Source organism: Diabrotica virgifera, chromosome 2, assembly GCF_917563875.1.
Source record: "Diabrotica virgifera virgifera chromosome 2, PGI_DIABVI_V3a".
Lineage (NCBI taxonomy): Eukaryota > Metazoa > Arthropoda > Insecta > Coleoptera > Chrysomelidae > Diabrotica > Diabrotica virgifera.
Window position 1 is genome coordinate 35,515,910 of NC_065444.1, and position 18,237 is coordinate 35,534,146.

The window sequence follows — 18,237 nt, forward strand, 5'->3', positions numbered from 1 at the left end:
TCAAGTACGATTGCGCGAATTGGTAAATATAACTCCGCACGACCACGCAACTCGAAACACAAGTACGCAAACACGGTTGCGTGAAGCGTGGCTCGCAATCGTGAAATTTACGAGACTTGCTCGACCTGTAGATTCTTGTACAAAAATGTACGTACAAGAAATGATACAAGAAAATGTATACAAGAAACGATATCAGAAACGATATTAGAAATGATACAAGAAAATGCATAGTGTCATACAGCCTTTTTGGTGTCCCAAAATTGATACTCTCAGCAACATTCAGCTTGTTCATCTCATTTTTGGAGACCACATATCTGACGACAGCTGGACCACGCTGGACTATTATTGGGCCATGTTATGAAAGCTGGGATCGAGATCTACAAACTGCTGCAGGTGATCATGTAGTGGAAAATACAAGGATGAAGAAGACATGTTTCCTGGTTAAACAATCTAAGAACATTGTTCAAAGGTTCAACTGCAGTTCAACACATGATACTATCAATAACTTTATTTATAGTATCATGGTTCAACAGAACTATTCAAAGAAGATGCATCGAATATTTGAATCGCAAAGGTGGTTGCCAACTTGCTGAAAGGAGACTACACGTAAGAAGAAGAATGTTTTAAACTGATTTAAACACTATAAAAGAGAAGAGTGAAATTTGTCAGTAATGTCAAGTAGTGTCAATGTCAGGGTAATGTTTATCTTTATCACCTGCTATTTTGTTATCAAAATAAAAAATGTCCATACATAACGTATGCAAAATAATTCGGTAATTGCATTTACGTAAAAGATAGCAATTCAAATACATACATAAATAAAGATAGCACATAGTTTAAAAACTCAAATAGATCAAGTTGAAATTGAAATCCTTTTCTAATCTTTGTGAAATACAACACACATACAATAACATTCAACATGATTGTGGGAAGTTTATTTTTAATCTTATTATCTACAGTTCATTTCGGAAACTCCTACGTTTGTCCACCTTGCGACGAAAAAACAGTATGTGAACCACTTTCATGTCCAGAAGGACAAAAACCTGTTCCAAAATGGTCATGTAATTGTTGTGATACCTGTCTCACAGTGTTGAGTAAGTATATCTTTTATTTATTTTTCAAATTGAAAATTTATATAAAGGCGCGTGTCCACTATGTTCGTGAACCTCTTGCGCTCGTCACTCCCTGCAACTGCTCCAATCAATACAGCATGGGCTCTTCCACATATAAACTGCCACCGATTGGAACGCTGAGGCGGAGCGCACACCGTTGCATGGTTGGAGAGGTATGCATGGTACATCGAATGTATCCACTATGTGGAGCATAAGAGGAGTACGGATATAGTGAGTATGTGCCTTAAGAGAAATAGATGAATTAGTTAATATTTTTGGGTACAGTTGAATTTATGTAGAGGTTCAGGTTCAACCTCTTTATAGTGTCTACTTTGAGGATGTTAACTTACATGTGTACTTTTTTTGCTTTAGTCATTACCATCAGTTGTAGAATAATATTGCATTGTTTCTACAATAAGTAAAAGTGAAATACAGTGTGTCTACGGTTGGGGTGCCCAAGAGGAAAAACTTTTTTATTTTCAATTTTAGCGAAAAATGTCATTCTTGATAAAAAGTTTTGCTTGTTCTAAAACCCCATAAAACAAAATAAAATTTAAGTTTTTCAAATTATGCTTAATTTTGTAGCCAATCTTATGTAAATCCCTATAAATTTTTGCACTTGTTCAAAATTGTAACAATAATAACTTGAGAGAACATCCCTTTCGCTTCTTTGTTGTCGTTCTCCTTGAAACACCCAATTATTTAATAATTACATAATTATTAATCCAATAATTTTAGCAATAAAATTGATCACAAGATAAATTATTTTTTGAACGATTAACATTGTCGAAAAAAAAAATGACAATTAGCAAATTATTTATCAGAGTTGACAGTTACTAAGCTACATTGTGGCTTGGCAACACTAGATTATTGTTACGATTTCGAACTTAGTGCAAAAATTTATAGGGATTTACATAAAATTGACTACAAAATTAAGCAGGATTTGTAAAACTTGAATTTTGTTTCGTTTTATGGGGTTTTATAGCAAGCAAAACTTTTTATCAAGAATGACATTTTTTGCTAAAATTGAAAATAAAAAAGTTTTTTCTCTTGGGCACCCCAATCGTGGACACACTGTATAAGTATACTGTTAGATTTAGTAATGTTTCATGTATCAATTCACATCTTTGTATATCACTTTGTACAGGTTAATTAGAAAATAAAGAGATCCTTTTCTATATCGTACATCATCTTCTTCAAGTTCCATCTTCTATAGAAGGTTGGGCATGATCATGCCAATATGGACTCTGTTAACTTCCGCTCGAAATAATTCAGCACTACTGCTTTCAAACCATTCCCTTAAGTTCTTAAGCTAAGATATTCTTTGCCTTACCATATTTTGCTTTCCTCGAATTTTGCCTTACATAAGTGTTGTAATAATGAGTATTTTGCCTTTTCATCACATGTCCCATATCCTAAAAAGGTACATAAGTTTTTGTCTTTTGATAGTTAATGCTTTTTCTGCTTCATTTCCTATCCTGCTTACTTCTACATTTGACATTCTTTGAATCTATGATATTCGAAGGATTCTTCTTAACACTAAAATTCAAAGGCATCCTTAATCGTAGTTCTAACCTTATAGTCTGACATCTTTTTAAGTTTAATAAATCATCGGTCTAATAAGCAAATTGCCTAAGTCACAAATTGAAAATTTTACAGGAGAGACAAAAAACTTTTGAACAAAAGTAAAAAAAAAGAGAAAATTGCCCAACTCCATGCAATACATAATTGACCAAAATTAATTAAACAAAATATTTACACAAACTTTCTACTTATTATACTATATCCATAATAATAATAATAATAATCAAAATATGTTTATTTACTTACATTTTCTAACGTTTTCAATCAAAACAACTTTTGGACAGAACGTTTGGACTTCAGCAAAATTCGTTTAGCGAAATTGGCGCGAAATAAAATAATAATGGCGCTTGTGGGAATTGTCAGGTGGTAGCTTTTACCGTCTACTACTAGATGACACCACAAAACCATTTTCGGAAAAAATGGATTTAGACAATTTGCTTATTAGACCGACGAAATGATGCATGTGCTATTTCAATTTATGTGTCTTAAATTCTTTGGTTAGGTCTACATTTGATGTTGTCCATGATTCTAAATATTTGTAGGTATCCACACTCCCAATTACAGTATCTTCAATATTCAATTGGATGTTTGCATCTGCTGATTTAGTCATGATCATGCATTTAGTTTTCTTCAAATTCATCAGTCATTCTTCGTATTCATGACAACATTTATTTAGGCATTTTGTTATGTTCTGTAAATCATTGTTATTCAAAAATTCTCTATTGATAGATATACCTTCTAGTGATGTAACAAATGTCATTTTTTGAACATTCGTGAATACGAATGAGAATATCTGCTACGACATTCGCGAATGCGAATATTCAGTTTTTTTAAATTTGTTTCTTTTTTGGTAATATTTTCTAAATTTATAATGAGAAGTTAATTGACATCTAGTGTAAATAAATCTGATTCTTAATGAATCTTAAGGCTTAATAAAAAAGACCAAATAATAAAATAAAGTAGAGGCTGATAATGTGAATATACGAAGTTAAGTTACCTTTCCTTAATAAAAAAAAAAGATGAGAAGTGAAGATATTTTGATTTTATTAACCTAATATTATCTTCAAATTACTTTTTTTTCTGATATTCAAAGTTCGCAAAACATTCGCACAAATTTTGCGAATACGAATGTGAATGCAAATATTCAATAATATGCGAATATTCGCGAATGCGAATGCGAATACGAATATTCGTTACATCACTAATACCTTCTATCAAATCTGAGAGCACTTCTGTAAATACCGCTTCACTATAGACATTGAAGAAAAGCGGGGAGAGCATGCAACCCTAGCGGACTCCTCTCTGTATTTTGATATCTTGGATGTTCTAGTTGTCAACTCTTACCTTGGCAGTTTGATTCCAGTGTAGATTAGATAACATTTTCATATCACTAATATCAATATTTTTGCTTTTTAATAAATCTACAAGCTTTCTATGTTGAACCTTATCAAATATCTTTTCAAAGTCTACAAAACATTCAGTAAAAGTCCTGATTCATGTCCATGTATCCCTGGGCCAGTATATACAAGCCAAATAAAGCATCTCTTGTGCCGATATCATTTCTAAAACGAAATTGTATGTCACTTATTTTACATTCAAGAATTTGAACAGTTCTGATGTGTATTAGTTTGAAAAATGTATTAAGTGTGTGATTCAATAAAGTTATTGTTCTGTGATCTAAGCAGATTGTTGCACTTGACTTTTTGGGAATTTCAACAAAGGTTGATTGCACCTATAAAACAAAAAACAACAAATCACATAGTAATATTATTTCACCTAGAACAACCAGTCTAGAATTACTTGTTCAAGTTTAACTTTAAATAATAGGTCCTACATATATGTATATAATTATGCCCCATTTATAATACAATGTACTACATTATGTTTGTTACAATGTTTTATCTTTCTGAATAAATAGTGTTGCATACATTAGATAGAATTGTTCATATATAAGGTATGTACTACAAAAAAAACATCATCATCTTTCGCCTTTGCCACGTTTACTGTTGCCTTCCATGTTTGTCGGTCCTGTGCCACTATTTCCCATTTTCTGCAGATCTTCTCTGACTACATCTTTCCACCTTTTTCTAGGCCGTCCTACAGACCTTCTCCCATCTGGCCTTTCCCAAAACACATTGTTTATAAGGCGATTATCATTACTGCTTATCACATGCCCTGTCCATCTGAGTCTATTGGCCTTTCTGACTAGATTTTCCTTTCCGAAGAGACTCATAACTAATTACAAAAAAAAAACAGATGTACTTACTTACTTATCCTCTTCATTTCCACTGGAACATAGGGCATCTGCTGTCACTCTCCATTTTTGCCGATCTTGTGCTTTTCCTCTCACTTCTTACCAGGTTAGGCCAACGTTTTCCGCTTCTTTAATAATTGTTTTCTTCCATGTATTTATCAGCCTCCCCTGTTTCCGTTTTCCTAGAAGTTGGAATTCCAATGCTTGTTTTGTTATGTCTGTATCTGGTTTCCGCAGAGTATGGCCCACCCATTTCCATCTGCTCTTTCTTATTTCTTTATGTATGGGTTCTTGCTTCGTTTTTTCCAAAGTTTGAGTTTGTGATACGGTTGGGCCAAAATATTCTTAGAATTTTTCGTAAGCTTTTATTGATGAAGGATTGAATCTTTCCAGTGTTGTGTTTTGTTATTCTTCAAGTTTGTAATCCATATAATAGTACTGCCTTCACATTACTATTGAAGATTTTTATTTTGGTGTCCAGTTTTATCTTATTAGATTTCCACCTTTTTCTAGGCCGTCCTACAGACCTTCTCCCATCTGGCCTTTCCCAAAACACATTGTTTATAAGGCGATTATCATTACTGCTTATCAGATGCCTTACCCATCTGAGTCTATTGGCCTTGCTGACTAGATTTTCCTTTCCGAAGAGACTCTAACTCGTTATTGTACAAAAAAAAAACAGATGTACTACTTACTTAATTAAATATATTTTTATCAAATGATCAATGGATGCGTTAAGTGAACTGAATAGCTTGTATCATTGCTGCTTGTATCATCACTATTCAGTTTCTAATAGTGTACAGTATTACAAGATGTAAGTCATACAGTAAGAAATTCACAGTTTGTATCAAATAGGGACTGTGTTTGAAGTATGAAAAATAATTTTAATATAAGCTATCATATATTATAAGAAACGTATTTTTTTAAATTTTATTATCAACTTTTAGAAGAAGGAGATAATTGCAGTGGTAATCCTTTCTTAGGAGTTCCAAGTAAGGTTGTATGTGACACAGGCCTCATTTGTTATAAATCAAAATGCACAAATGAAGAGGAAGTTGCCAAGATTTTAAGTCAATAGAATTAAAAGTATGTTATCCTCTCTACATATTGTATTACCAAGATTTTAATATAATTATTGTTTTCACTTGTAAAGTGTTTTATTGAAGTTTATACACACATCAAAATAATCTAGGGGACAAAAACAAAATGCGAGATTACAGACGGATTTCAAATAATTTATTTCGAATATTTAAAAAAGAGGTTTTAAACAAGTGTCCCGAATATAAAATAAACATTTTTTTCTTAAAATTATCGCAATAGCTCTTAGAAAAATTAAGAGAGAACTCCATAAGTCAAAAAATGCTAACATAAAAAAATTAAAAAACTAATTTATTGCCCCTTAACTCCCAACAAAGTAGTCTTCAGGTTAAGTTAGTATAGTGTATGACCTCCACGGTTGTTGATTACTGCCCTACATCTGTTAGTCTAACTTATGACGGTCAGTGTCTTTCTGCGGTATTTTGCTCCACTCCATTGACAGGCCCTTAAAACAGTTACTGTATTGTATTGAACGCTATATTTTGTTGTAAAATGCATCTGCCCAATATGTCCCATACATGCTCAATTGGGTTTAAATCTGGCGAATGTGTAGGCCATGATAAAACCTCAATTTCATTATCTTCGAGGAATGATTGCAAGACCCTGGCATTATGTGGATGCGCATTGTCGTGCACTAATTGAAATTGGGAACCAGCTTGTTATGCAAAGGGTACAACAATAGGTTCGAGAATAATATAGTGGTAGTCTGTTGTATTTATAAACCGTTCCAGACAAACGAGATTGGTTAGATTATTTGGTGCAAATCCAAATCGAGACTCATCTGTGAACAAAGTAGAGACCCACTCACGTCTAATCCAATTTGCGTGTTCTTGTGCCCACTGAAGTCGACGAGCGCGATTTCCTCTGGATAACACAGACACTCTCACAGGTCTACGAGCATCAAAGGCTACTTCATGCAGTTTATTTCTAATAGTTTGGCAACTTACAAACACCTGATGGGTCTCTTGCAGCCTTATTTGTAATTGTGATGCAGTTATAGTGAGATCTCGCAAAGCCTGCAACCTAAGAAAACGGTCTTCAATCTGGTTGGTTATCCTTATACGGCCTGTATGACGTTCAGCAACGTGACCAGTTTAATGAAACCTTAACCACAAACAGTTAATGACATTACTGTTCTTGTGGAGGACCTCAGCAACGTCTCTTTGACTTCTGCCAGGTCTAAGGATCCCGATAGCACACCACTGAATTTCGCGATATAAATGGTGTCTCTTCATTATTGGCAATTGCTAAACTAAATAAAAATCCACATAGACATCGAAAATCAAGTATCAATAAAGAAATATTACTTCTTAGCTTATAGACAAAAACGCATACTGAAGTTTTGTTTTATTTTTTATAGCCATTCTTCTCGGCGTTACCGTACAAGTTCTTCTTCAGCGTTACCATAATCGAAAAAACAACAATAAATATTAAAATCATAAATTTATTTTTGTATTTGTAGCTAACATTGATTTAAAGCTATTAATATAGGTGTCCCCTAGATTGTTTTGATGTGTGTATTTTAAGAATGTTGCAATCATGATCATGCAAAACTCTAGATTGATATAAAACTAGCCTTTGATAGATGGCGTTACTTAATACCGAATTGCTCTCTTTAACCACTGCTTTAACATTTGCCACTCATGACATGACGTCTGTTAAAATTTTAAACAAAAATACTATTAGTTTGGTGTGGTTTGGTTTTTACAGCCGTCAGAAACAAACAACTTCTGTGTTTTTGGAAAAAATTGGGTATTGTTCGGTAATTAAGTTCCTCCACAAAAAGGGGAAAACGAATATGTATGCAAATCAAAGCCGACCTGGACGAAGTATATGGTGAAGCTGCACCTTCGTCAGCAACATTAAAATTTTGGAAAGCTGAATTTGTTCGTGGTCGTACGAGTGTTTTTGATGAGCGCCCGCGAGGCCAAATGAAGTCACCATGCCGGAAATGATTAACAAAGTCTATGTCATGATTATGACAGATTGTCGAATCAAGCTCCTCGAGTTAGTAGAGGCCCTAAACATTTCCTACAAATGTATACACAACATTATTCACCATCATTTGGACATAAAAAAGCTAGGAATTATTAGAATCTCTGTAAATAAATTGTTAGTGTTCAGGTCTTCTCTGGTGTATTTTGTGTCGCTGAATTGAATGCGACTAGTCGCGATTACTCAAAATATGTTCTTATTTTGTTAATAACAAAATAATTGTTTATTCGCCGAAAAGCTCGAAATGCGCTATCTACAGCAAGTTTGTAGTCTTTTTCATAGTATTTTTATACGCTAAATCGCTTGTCACTAGTCGTGATAGCTTAAACCACGTTCCGACTTTGTTATTAATAAATTATTGCAAAAATAAACGGTTTATAGTACGTTTACTCACGGTTTTTGCTCTAAATTTAAAAAGCCACTTGGAATGACATGAAATTTGGCATGCACGTAGCTAACATGTCAAACAAAACAAGTGATACTGTGCCGATGTGTGCTTTTATCCTGGGGGTGACTTTCACCCCGTTTCGCGGGTGAAAAAAGTAAGTCCGGAATTGGATAAACTGATTAATTATAATCAACTTTCGTTCTATAGGTACAGTTTTCTTACTAAGTCAATAGTTTTCGAGTTATTTGCGAGTGAATATGTTCATTTTTTAACAAAAAAACCAAATATAGTCGGTTCGCTAAACTCGGACACAACTGGCTAGTGATTTTAGTAAGTAATTTTCCCAATTTGGTAAAATTGGCAAAAAAATCATTACTAAATAGTTAATAATTACTAAATAGTTAGTAATTTTGGCAAAATTGGTCAAAAACAAAAAACTTACGTACTAAAATCACTAGCAAGTTGTGTATGAGTTCTGAGTTTAGCGAACCGACTATAACTCGAAAAGTATTGACTTAGTGAAAAAACTGTAGAACAAAAGTCGCTTAGAATTAATCAGTTTATCCACTTCCGGACTTATTTTAAAGGTTTCTTTTTCACTTTCACCTCCGAAAAGGGGTGAAACTCACCCCCAGGGTATAAAGCAGACATCTTCACAATATCACTTGTTTTGTTTGACATGTTAACTAAGTGTATGCCAAATTTCATGTCAATCCACGTGTTTTTTTTTAATTCAGAACAAAAACCGTGAGTGAACGTACTATAAACCGTTATTTTTGCAATAATTTATCAATAACAAAGTCGGAACGTGGTTTAAGCTATCACGACTAGTAGCAATTGATTTAGCGTATAAAAATACTATGAAAAAGACTACAAACTTGCTGCAGATAGCGCATTTCGAGCTTTTCAGCGAATAAACAATTATTTTATAATTGTTTATATAACAATAAACAAATTAAGAACATATTTTGAGTAATCGCGACTAGTCGCATTAGATTCAGCGACACAAAATACACCAGAGAAGACCTTAACACTATCAATTTATTTTCGGAGCTTCTAATAATTCCTGAAAAACACCTAATTTTACCATAATTTGTTAATAACAATTAAACGCACCACATTTGGGCTTCCAGACCACTTCCATTGGATTCAGCGACCCAAAAAACCTATAATACCACCATCAAATCGCGGCGAGCTAAAAGTGCCCACGGGACCCCCATGTTGCGACTAGACTATAAGTGTATCGAGCTAAATCAGAAATAAATCGATTTAATCCCAAACAACTTGTTTTGTCTATCAAAGGCTAGTTTTATATCAATCCACCCTAAAATAGCAGATGTATTTTCTTGAACTGATGTGTAAAGGGGCAATGAAGCGCAATACATGATACCATATTGTGTTGGCATTACTTAGTCTCTCCTACTAAATTCCGATCTTCACCTCCAAGTTTGTACACACTGGTAACCGGTAGACTACCTTTTATATAATTTTATTGCGTAAAAATCTTAACCCTTTGCGGTCGCGATGATGAGTAAAGTGTCGTACAGGTCGTTGGCATGTATTACATGCATACTGAACTACTCGTCACTGTTTAACACATGAAAGTGCACTGAGGTCGTCGTAGCCGTTTAATCAGTCTAATATTTCAAACAGCATTATTTAATATAGCTCCATCTTTTTTTTTTCTATTTGTTCTAAAGTATTTATATTTGGTAGAATTGAACAAAACATGTTAAGCTACAGGTTGAATTTAGAAATATTAGTCTATGTATGAAATTTAATAAAAAAAAATGTTTCATCCGGCAAGCAGATGGCTACAGATCGACCTATATTCGGATCTTAGACTATATGCCATCTAACTCTGCCCGAGTTAAATATTTTCTTGTACTCATGTTAAAAATACTAACACAATCTTTATCAACAGAACTCCATATAAACACTTATCTTTAATTGAAATGGAATGATGTTTAGCACGTGCACGGTCAAACATAAATACATTCAAAACATTTACCAGGATTTGCCGAAAAATCAGGCGAACATGCCAGGCGACCTGTGGGCAAAATTGTTAGTAAATTTATATTAGTCATGTATCACATGACAACGACCGCAAAGGGTTAAGTATTGTTTGCGTTATATTGTTAAACTTTTTAGCACCTTTTCTGTTGCAGGGAAATAATAAAAACATCTAACTTAAGACAGCCAGAAAGCCGTCAACTTTATTTACACAAATAATCTTGTTTTACAAAACTGATGTAAATTACAATGTATAACTATACATTGGCTGCCTAAACAAGTGCAGCCAAACTCAGTCGAGACCAGCTCAAACCGTCTATATCTTTCCAAAAAAAGAATGGCTGCCTCTGTTCGATCTTTAGCACTGTCAGCAGCCCGGACGATAGTTACTCTTATACAGGGCGTGGCAATGGTAACGGTCAACTAAAGGCCTTTCAAATTAAAACTGAAATGAAACGAATGAAGCCACTTTATAACACCCGTGGCCGAAATATGAACTAAACTAACGAACAACGTGGCGCAACAACAATCAGGGGGAGGGCGAGGAGGCTACTTCCCCCTCTCTTTTGAATCTCGGTCCGTGCTGATCTCAAAAGGTAGATTTTAACGTTTTACACCACGTCGGGAGCAAAAACAATAACAATTTTTAATTTAACCTTAGATATATGTACATTTCGTTATATTAATCTAAGTCTGTGTATGACAACGCCAGTGCCAGTTCTGTACTCTTGACGTTTACTGTGCTTGTGCCTTCCCGTGTTACCATCCTATGGCTGTGGTAGTATATGACAGTGCTGTTGTTACTGATCATAAAATTGCATTAAGCAAATTGTTATATTTGAACTGACACCAGGGCTTCATACAAAGACCTTATTATATTAAATAAACGTGCCTTTAAACCAAATCACAGGTTTCAGGTTGAATCGAAAAACGAAAAATAGGAGCAAATAAAAAATAAAGCTTTCGAAAATTTTACTAATAAGTCTTAAAAAAATAAATGGCGACTCAACTAGCGGAAAAAACGGGAATCGGAAGCCGGGACTTCCAAAAAATGTAATAAAAATTAAAAGCCAGCGGAGTCTTTCTTTCAAAATAATATATTATATAAGGTAGTTTTTTTAAAAAGCATGGAGCCATTCTGATGCAGCTTTTACCATCTATCAACAACGGATTCTCCAACTGAAAAAGAATTAAAGCGTTAGAAAGAGATCTTTAGGGTTAAGAAATGTCATGCTAGTGGTTAATTAAAAATAAATAAAATAAACAAAAAAGAAAAACATAAATTAAGTACTTAAAAAATAAAAAATACCAGTCTGTGAATTGATAGAATTTTATCTAGAATATTTGTCTTCACAATTATTGAGTTCATATCAAATTGTGTATAAAAATATTTTAATTTCTTTACATTTTAGAAATAATATTGACAGTTAGTATTGAAAAAAGCACTTTTAATAATTTTAGTCAACAGTCCCATTGCAAAATTCAAACTTTGTTTCTTATATAGATAACTATTTACAAGGTATAAAAATCGATACAACAGTTTTGTTATTAACACCTTGGTGTTTCAAAGATTAACTATTAACAGCTGGTGATTTATTAAGATATATAAAGAAGAAAATACCAAGATGGTTAATCGAAAATTCATCAAATTGCAAAACTCCTGATGGATAGCGATGACTGGGGAGTAATTCTTGAGGATGCTAGGACCCACACATGGTTGTAAGTCAGAATGATGATGGTGATTTACCAATATGTGGCGTCCCAAACATAATTCGAAACCCAGTACTATCTTGAAGTCAGCAAATGACAATTTTTGGTTTAAAAAAGTATCCAACATATACCTACTACATATATTTCAAAACTCCGAAAAAATGGGAAGATGTAAGGCTAGATATGCCGAGAACGAATTTTAGTATAAATTTCTAAATTATAGAATATATCATAAGAAAACCCGAAGAATACATGGGAATGTCAGATAATGAGTACATGAAGATAATGACATTCTCAACGCCAGATGGCAGCAGAAGTAGAGGACGATCGCGTAGAAGAGGGATTGATAAATGTGGAAGAAGACCTTAAGATTCTAACGGTCATAAGATGGAGGGAAGTTGCTAGAAATCCACGCAAGTGACTTCTTTACGAACAGGCCAAGATTCGCAGAGGATTGTTGAGCCAATTATGATGATGAGATTGTTGTCCCACCAAGGAAGAGGGAGGTGGAGGTGGAGTCAAAGGTATAAAAGCAAGGCAGCGACGAAGAACAGTCAGTAGTCAGTCTTGCGGCATTCAGCTCGAGACTCCCTGGCTAACTAACGTACCGAGTTAATAAGCCAACTGGGCTGCAACGGATTAATTCGAAGCCCGCCGGATCGGAGCAAGATCATACAAATAAAAAAATCAAGTGACACCAAAACTATGTTAGAAGAAATTTGTTTCTAGTTAAATGATTATAAACCTAAGATAAGAATGCGCTAGGCTTAAGTAAATATAGTATGTTTGCTTTTCAATAAACAGCTGTAACGTATGTATTTACACTTATGTTATATGCGTTATCCAGTTAGTAACAAAAATAAAGTTTGCATCCACAGACTGGTTTGAAAAAAATATTTAAAAATCCATTCCTGGTGGGGAAGGCACTCTTATCACTGCAAACTCGGCTCGATTTGTCTTCATGACGAGCTATTTACATTCGGCACATTTTTTGGGGTACTGTGAAAAATAAAAAATAAATCAGTACTTTTGAAAAAATATAAATAGAGATTTTGCGATACTTACAGGCTGACATCACAGATAAAGAGCAATTATAGTTAAAACACAAGTTAGTAGCTAGTAGCAAGATGATAATCAAGGTAGCTCCGCGCAAAATTGATCATTTTCCCATGTAAATCTTCGTAAGAAAATCTAAGGTCCCAAACAGGTCGCAAAGTCACTCAATAAGCGACCATCAAGACAAATTCAACGAAAAGTGTCAAGCAACTCTGACACGGACTTCTCGCTTAAGTGTCACTGACACATTTCGTTGAACGCTTATTGAGCGACTTTGCAACATTAGATAGATCTATTTGGACGTTAGATTTTCTTATTGAGATTTACCTGTGAAGATGATCAAGTTTGCTGTAGGAGTTACCTTGTTTATCTTCTGTAGCAAACGGAATGTATTGTTGTTAAACAAGTAATACTGGAATAAATGAAATCGAACGCTTCTTCGGCCAAATTCAAAAAAAATTCAATCATCGGCTGGGCTGCGATTTTCTTGGACGACCCGACCTCTAGTTATGTGGAGTCTATATCAACATTTTGCTGCTTTTTCTAGGTAAAATTTTCAAGAGCAGAAGAGCGACTATTAATCTACCACGAAATAGGCTATGAATCCTAGTAACTCGGTTGCGTTGTAGATATTGGATAAGTCTGGTTATTCGAATTATCGTGACGTAACAGCCTTCCCAAGCTCCCGAGGAACCTACCTAGAAAGATTGATATGGACTCACATACAGGTTGTCAAACCCGGAAGGAGATTAATTAAATCCTCGAATAATTTTTTTATTCACCTTTTAAAGTGGATTTTTGAAAGTACTTAAATTTTCACTGATGATGGTCTAATAAGACTGAAAACGTTCTGCTGAAAATTGTAATTCTTTTGGATATTTCTATTATTTTAGTAATTTTATAAATATGTACATATATAAATTAGACCACAAGTTGTTTACTTCTTTGTAAGTTTTTAAACTATTGTATACAGCTGACTACTGGAAAATTTCCCTTTATAAATTATTTTTATTTGTTGATATTTGTGCATTTACCGTAGTACAAGAGACCGTACATAGTATACGGCATCAACGCTCTTCACAAAGGAAAACTGCATATGTTAGAGATTATGGATGTGATACTTGTAGAGGGTAGATACGTGAGCCATAATTATTTCCCAATTTCTTGGTACCTGGGAGTAATTATGTCCTAGACTCATTCTCCCACCTAATTACCAAAGTTTTCCTTCTCATATCCTTCTCTGACTGAAGTCAGGCAGCAGCAACATCAGTACCAAGATAGACGTAAGGGAATGATCCTGGATTGGTCTGTTATTGGATACTAAAGTTTAAATGGCTTTTAAACTGCAATGGAGAAATCAACGGGAAATTACTCCATTACTCTGCCCCTCAGTTGCCGGCAGACTTTTGGTAGTCAGAGGTTGCCAAGATTCCCCAGAAGGAATTTAAAAATTGGAATGTGGAACGTAAGAGGTCTTTGCACCCACTCATACATACATACATAATCGATTGCCTCTTTTACCATTAGGTATCGAGGATTCCTCCTTTATATGATACTCTCTGCAAATTTACGCCACTTCTTCCTATCTGCTGCTAAAACTTTTGATTCTTGCCACGATGTTCCTCTTTTCTTAAGTATTTCGTTTACACTAGTGTTCCAGCTTTTCCTTGGTCTGTCCCTCGTGCTTTTACCCACTGCTTTGGCCTCCCATGTCATTTTCACTTGTCTGTCACCACTCATTCTTATCATGTGTCCAGCCCATTTTAACTTCTTTTCTTCAACTTTTTCGTTGCGCGATTTTACCTGTAGTTCATGTCTTATATCTTCGTTTCTTTTTTTGTCTAATCTTCTTGCTCCCACCACTTTTCTAAGTATCTTATTTCTGTAGCTTGTAATCTTTTTCTTTGTCTGTCATTAAGTACCCAGTTTTCTGCCCCATATATTGTAATTGGCATATATACGGTTTTATATACTGTCATTTTGGTTTTTCTCGATATTTCCTTTTTGTTTAGGAAATTTTTATACAGTGAATAACAAGTTCTCGTTGCCAATTTTATTCTGTTTCCAATTTCATCTTCTTGTGTACCTTTGTTGTTTAACATTATTCCCAAATACTTAAACAGGTCTACTTGCTCGATTTGTTGCCCTTCGATTTCAATATTTACAGTTGCACCCACTCATATTGAATCTTATCTAACCTATGTCGACCTAAAGTGACATCTAAAATATGCTGTTTTCTTTGGCGATGAACATCTGATACTGTATATACGGCTCTTTTTTTATCTGCTATACATAGTGGAATCTTTATACAAGTACCATAATTCAATTAGTTCTTTCTGCTTATAGCAACTGCACTTAAATATTTTATATTTGACTATTATTTCAGATTAAAATGTTTAAAAATAGGATTTAATAGGCCAAATGATTAATACTTAAATATCACAGTAACTGGAATGTAATTATCATTATCAGCCAATTCGGTAAAAACTTGAGAAGCTTTAATAAAACCAATGAATTCATTTATCTAACAATAATTCATTTACATTTGTTCACTAAATTACTATAGACAATTCTTAATTATATAGAGATAATATACCATATTGTATTTGGCTTGATACGCATTAAATATTAACACCATGAGAAGTCCCAGATCCAAAAATTCTATAGACTTCTACTGTGGAACCAACTTTCTGGTTACAACCTTAATCCGTGCTTTCTACAATTTACAAACTAAAGGACGATGAATAAAGCAGACGAAAGGGACTCTATAATATGCAGTCACCTACCGTCAATTCATCTAGGTAAAAATTCCATCGAAAGTTGATTCCGTATTCCGTGTACTCACAATATGAGTAAACTGAGAGAAAATGAAACACAGTTTATATTTCATTCCGTTTCAGAAGCGACCATCATCCGCTTACGTACGTTTCACACTTTTGGGCTCTTCAGAGGGGCCTATGGTCTGCTCTGAATCTAAAGAAAACAAACTGTCTACCTAACTGGCGAATTGCTTCGTATATATATACAAGCTATACGCTCCCGAGGAAGCTGAAGCTGTTTTCACTTGTAAGATCCTGTAAGATTTGTGGGGGATCATCCCATTCTGAGTTTGGTTTTACAGTTGCTGGTGTGACTTCGCTGTTTCCACTACCTTTCTCCATTCTTTTCTCTCTCTCTCTCTCTCTCTCTGATTTTCCTTCCTATATTTTTAATTTCCATACTTCTTAAGTCTTCTTCCACTTGTTGTCTCCATCCGATTTTAGGCCTGCCTCTGCTTCTTGTACCTAGTGGTATCCATTCGGTTATAACTCTTAACGGATTGTTCTTCTCTCTTCTCATTATGTGTACATACCACCTAATTCTCTGTGCTCTTATTGCTCTAAATATGTTCTCTTGACCCATCCATTCTTGTATTTCGTGGTTCATCCATTGCCTTGCATCCTCTTCGTTTTCCCTCTTTGGGCCCAGAATTTTTCTCCCAAAAACTTTCAGCTGCTCTTCTTCTCTTGCTGTTAATTTGAATGTCTCCAAAGCATATTGCACTATTGGTCTTATGGTCGTTTTGTAGATTTTCATTTTTGTATTTCGGCTTATCTTTGAAATTTTTTTTATTTCTGTAGAATGCTTTGTTTCCTGCTTGAATTCTTCTTTTCGTCTCTACACTTTCATTTCTTCTGTTGACTAATACTCCCAAATATTTGAATGTTTCAACCTCTTCGAAGCGTCTATTGCATTTCTGTCAGTTGCGTTTTCTTTTTTTTTTACTTACATTCACGTATTTTGTTTTATTTTCATTTATTTACAGTCCTCTCAGTTTAGATTAGTTTTCTATTTCTTGGAAGGTTTTCTTTAATGCCCTTTTATCTGTTGCTACTATGGTTATATCGTCCGCATATCCAATTATTTGTACTGTATTTTTATTTATAGTTCCTGCGTTTGACAACTTTTTTATTATCTTGTCTAATGATAGAATAAATAGTACCGTTGAGAGCGCATCTCCTTGTCTTACTCCATTTTTTATTTTTACTATTTCTGTTCTCTCTATTCCGGTGTCTATTGTTGCTTGGGAATCTCGCATTGTCATTTCTATCATTCTTATAATTTTATTTGGTATTTTGCTCTCTTGTAAGTCTTGGATCATTTTTCTTCTACTTAGTTTGTCAAAAGCCTGTTTTCTAGGAAAAGTATATGTGCTTCTCCGTCGTACTCGTATGTTTTCTCTATCGCTTGTTTTAGTGTATGGATAGAATCTATCGTGGATCTTCCTTTTCTGAAACCGTACTGGTAGTCTTCTATGCTTTGTTTTGTGTATATTGTTAGTCTGTCTCTAATTATACCAGTCATTACTTTATATGTTACATTCAGTAAATTAATTGCTCGGTAGTTTTTACATATCCTGTGGTCTCCTTGTTTTGGTATTGTCACAATAATTGCTTTCTTCCATTCTTAGGGCATAAGTTCTGCACATATTCCGTCGTCTCCCGCCGTTTCCTGTTGTTCAGTTTGCATATTTTATCTTTTACTTCTGTATAGGTCAATTCTTCTTCTTCATCTTGTTCCAGGTTCATTATTGTTTCTCTTTCTTCTTCTATGTCCGTTTCTTGATACATTTCTTCCAAATACTTCTGCCATGTTTCTGCTTCTATGGCTACATTAGCTGTCCGTTTTCTACTACCTAGCTTTAAGTATTGGTACAGTGGTTTTGAATCGTGTGTCTTATTTTCTGTTTCGATCTCGTTCATAATTTCGTCTACTTTTTTATTTTTCTTTGATTTAAACAATTGCTTTGTCTTTTTCCTTTGATCTTGGTATTTTTCTCGTTCCTCTTCTTTGCCTGTGCTTAGCCATTTCAATCTTGTTTTATTCTTTTCGTCCACTGCTAGTTTGCACTCTTCGTCAAACCAATGATTTCTTCTTTCTTTTTGCATTTTTCCGACCACTTTCTCTGCTGCTTTGTTTATTCCTCGTTTGATTTTTTTCCACTGCTCCTCCATTTCTTGTTCTTCCTTGAACTGCATCTCTGCATT

The 18,237-nt window shown here is 34.3% G+C and overlaps 2 protein-coding genes across 3 annotated transcripts in view; one reads left to right on the forward strand and one right to left on the reverse strand.

Annotated features, from left to right (window-relative positions):
- The first annotated feature begins 677 nt into the window (after positions 1–677).
- Positions 678–6,094, forward strand: LOC126879492 (cysteine-rich motor neuron 1 protein-like). The gene is made up of 2 exons (XM_050642534.1): positions 678–1,094; positions 5,898–6,094. The coding sequence occupies exons 1-2, from the start codon at positions 920–922 to the stop codon at positions 6,026–6,028; spliced, it is 306 nt and encodes a 101-aa protein (XP_050498491.1). The 5' UTR covers positions 678–919; the 3' UTR covers positions 6,029–6,094.
- A 4,523-nt stretch (positions 6,095–10,617) lies between these two features.
- LOC126879491 (calcium-transporting ATPase sarcoplasmic/endoplasmic reticulum type) overlaps positions 10,618–18,237 on the reverse strand; it is a 164,630-nt gene continuing 157,010 nt past the window's right edge. Inside the window, exon 12 of one of the 2 annotated variants that reach the window (XM_050642532.1) lies at positions 10,618–11,623. In XM_050642532.1, the coding sequence (XP_050498489.1) occupies positions 11,595–11,623 (29 nt within the window). In that variant the 3' untranslated portion in view covers positions 10,618–11,594. Of the gene's footprint in view, positions 13,154–18,237 lie in introns of both variants that reach the window. The other variant, XM_050642533.1, reaches the window with a different exon arrangement.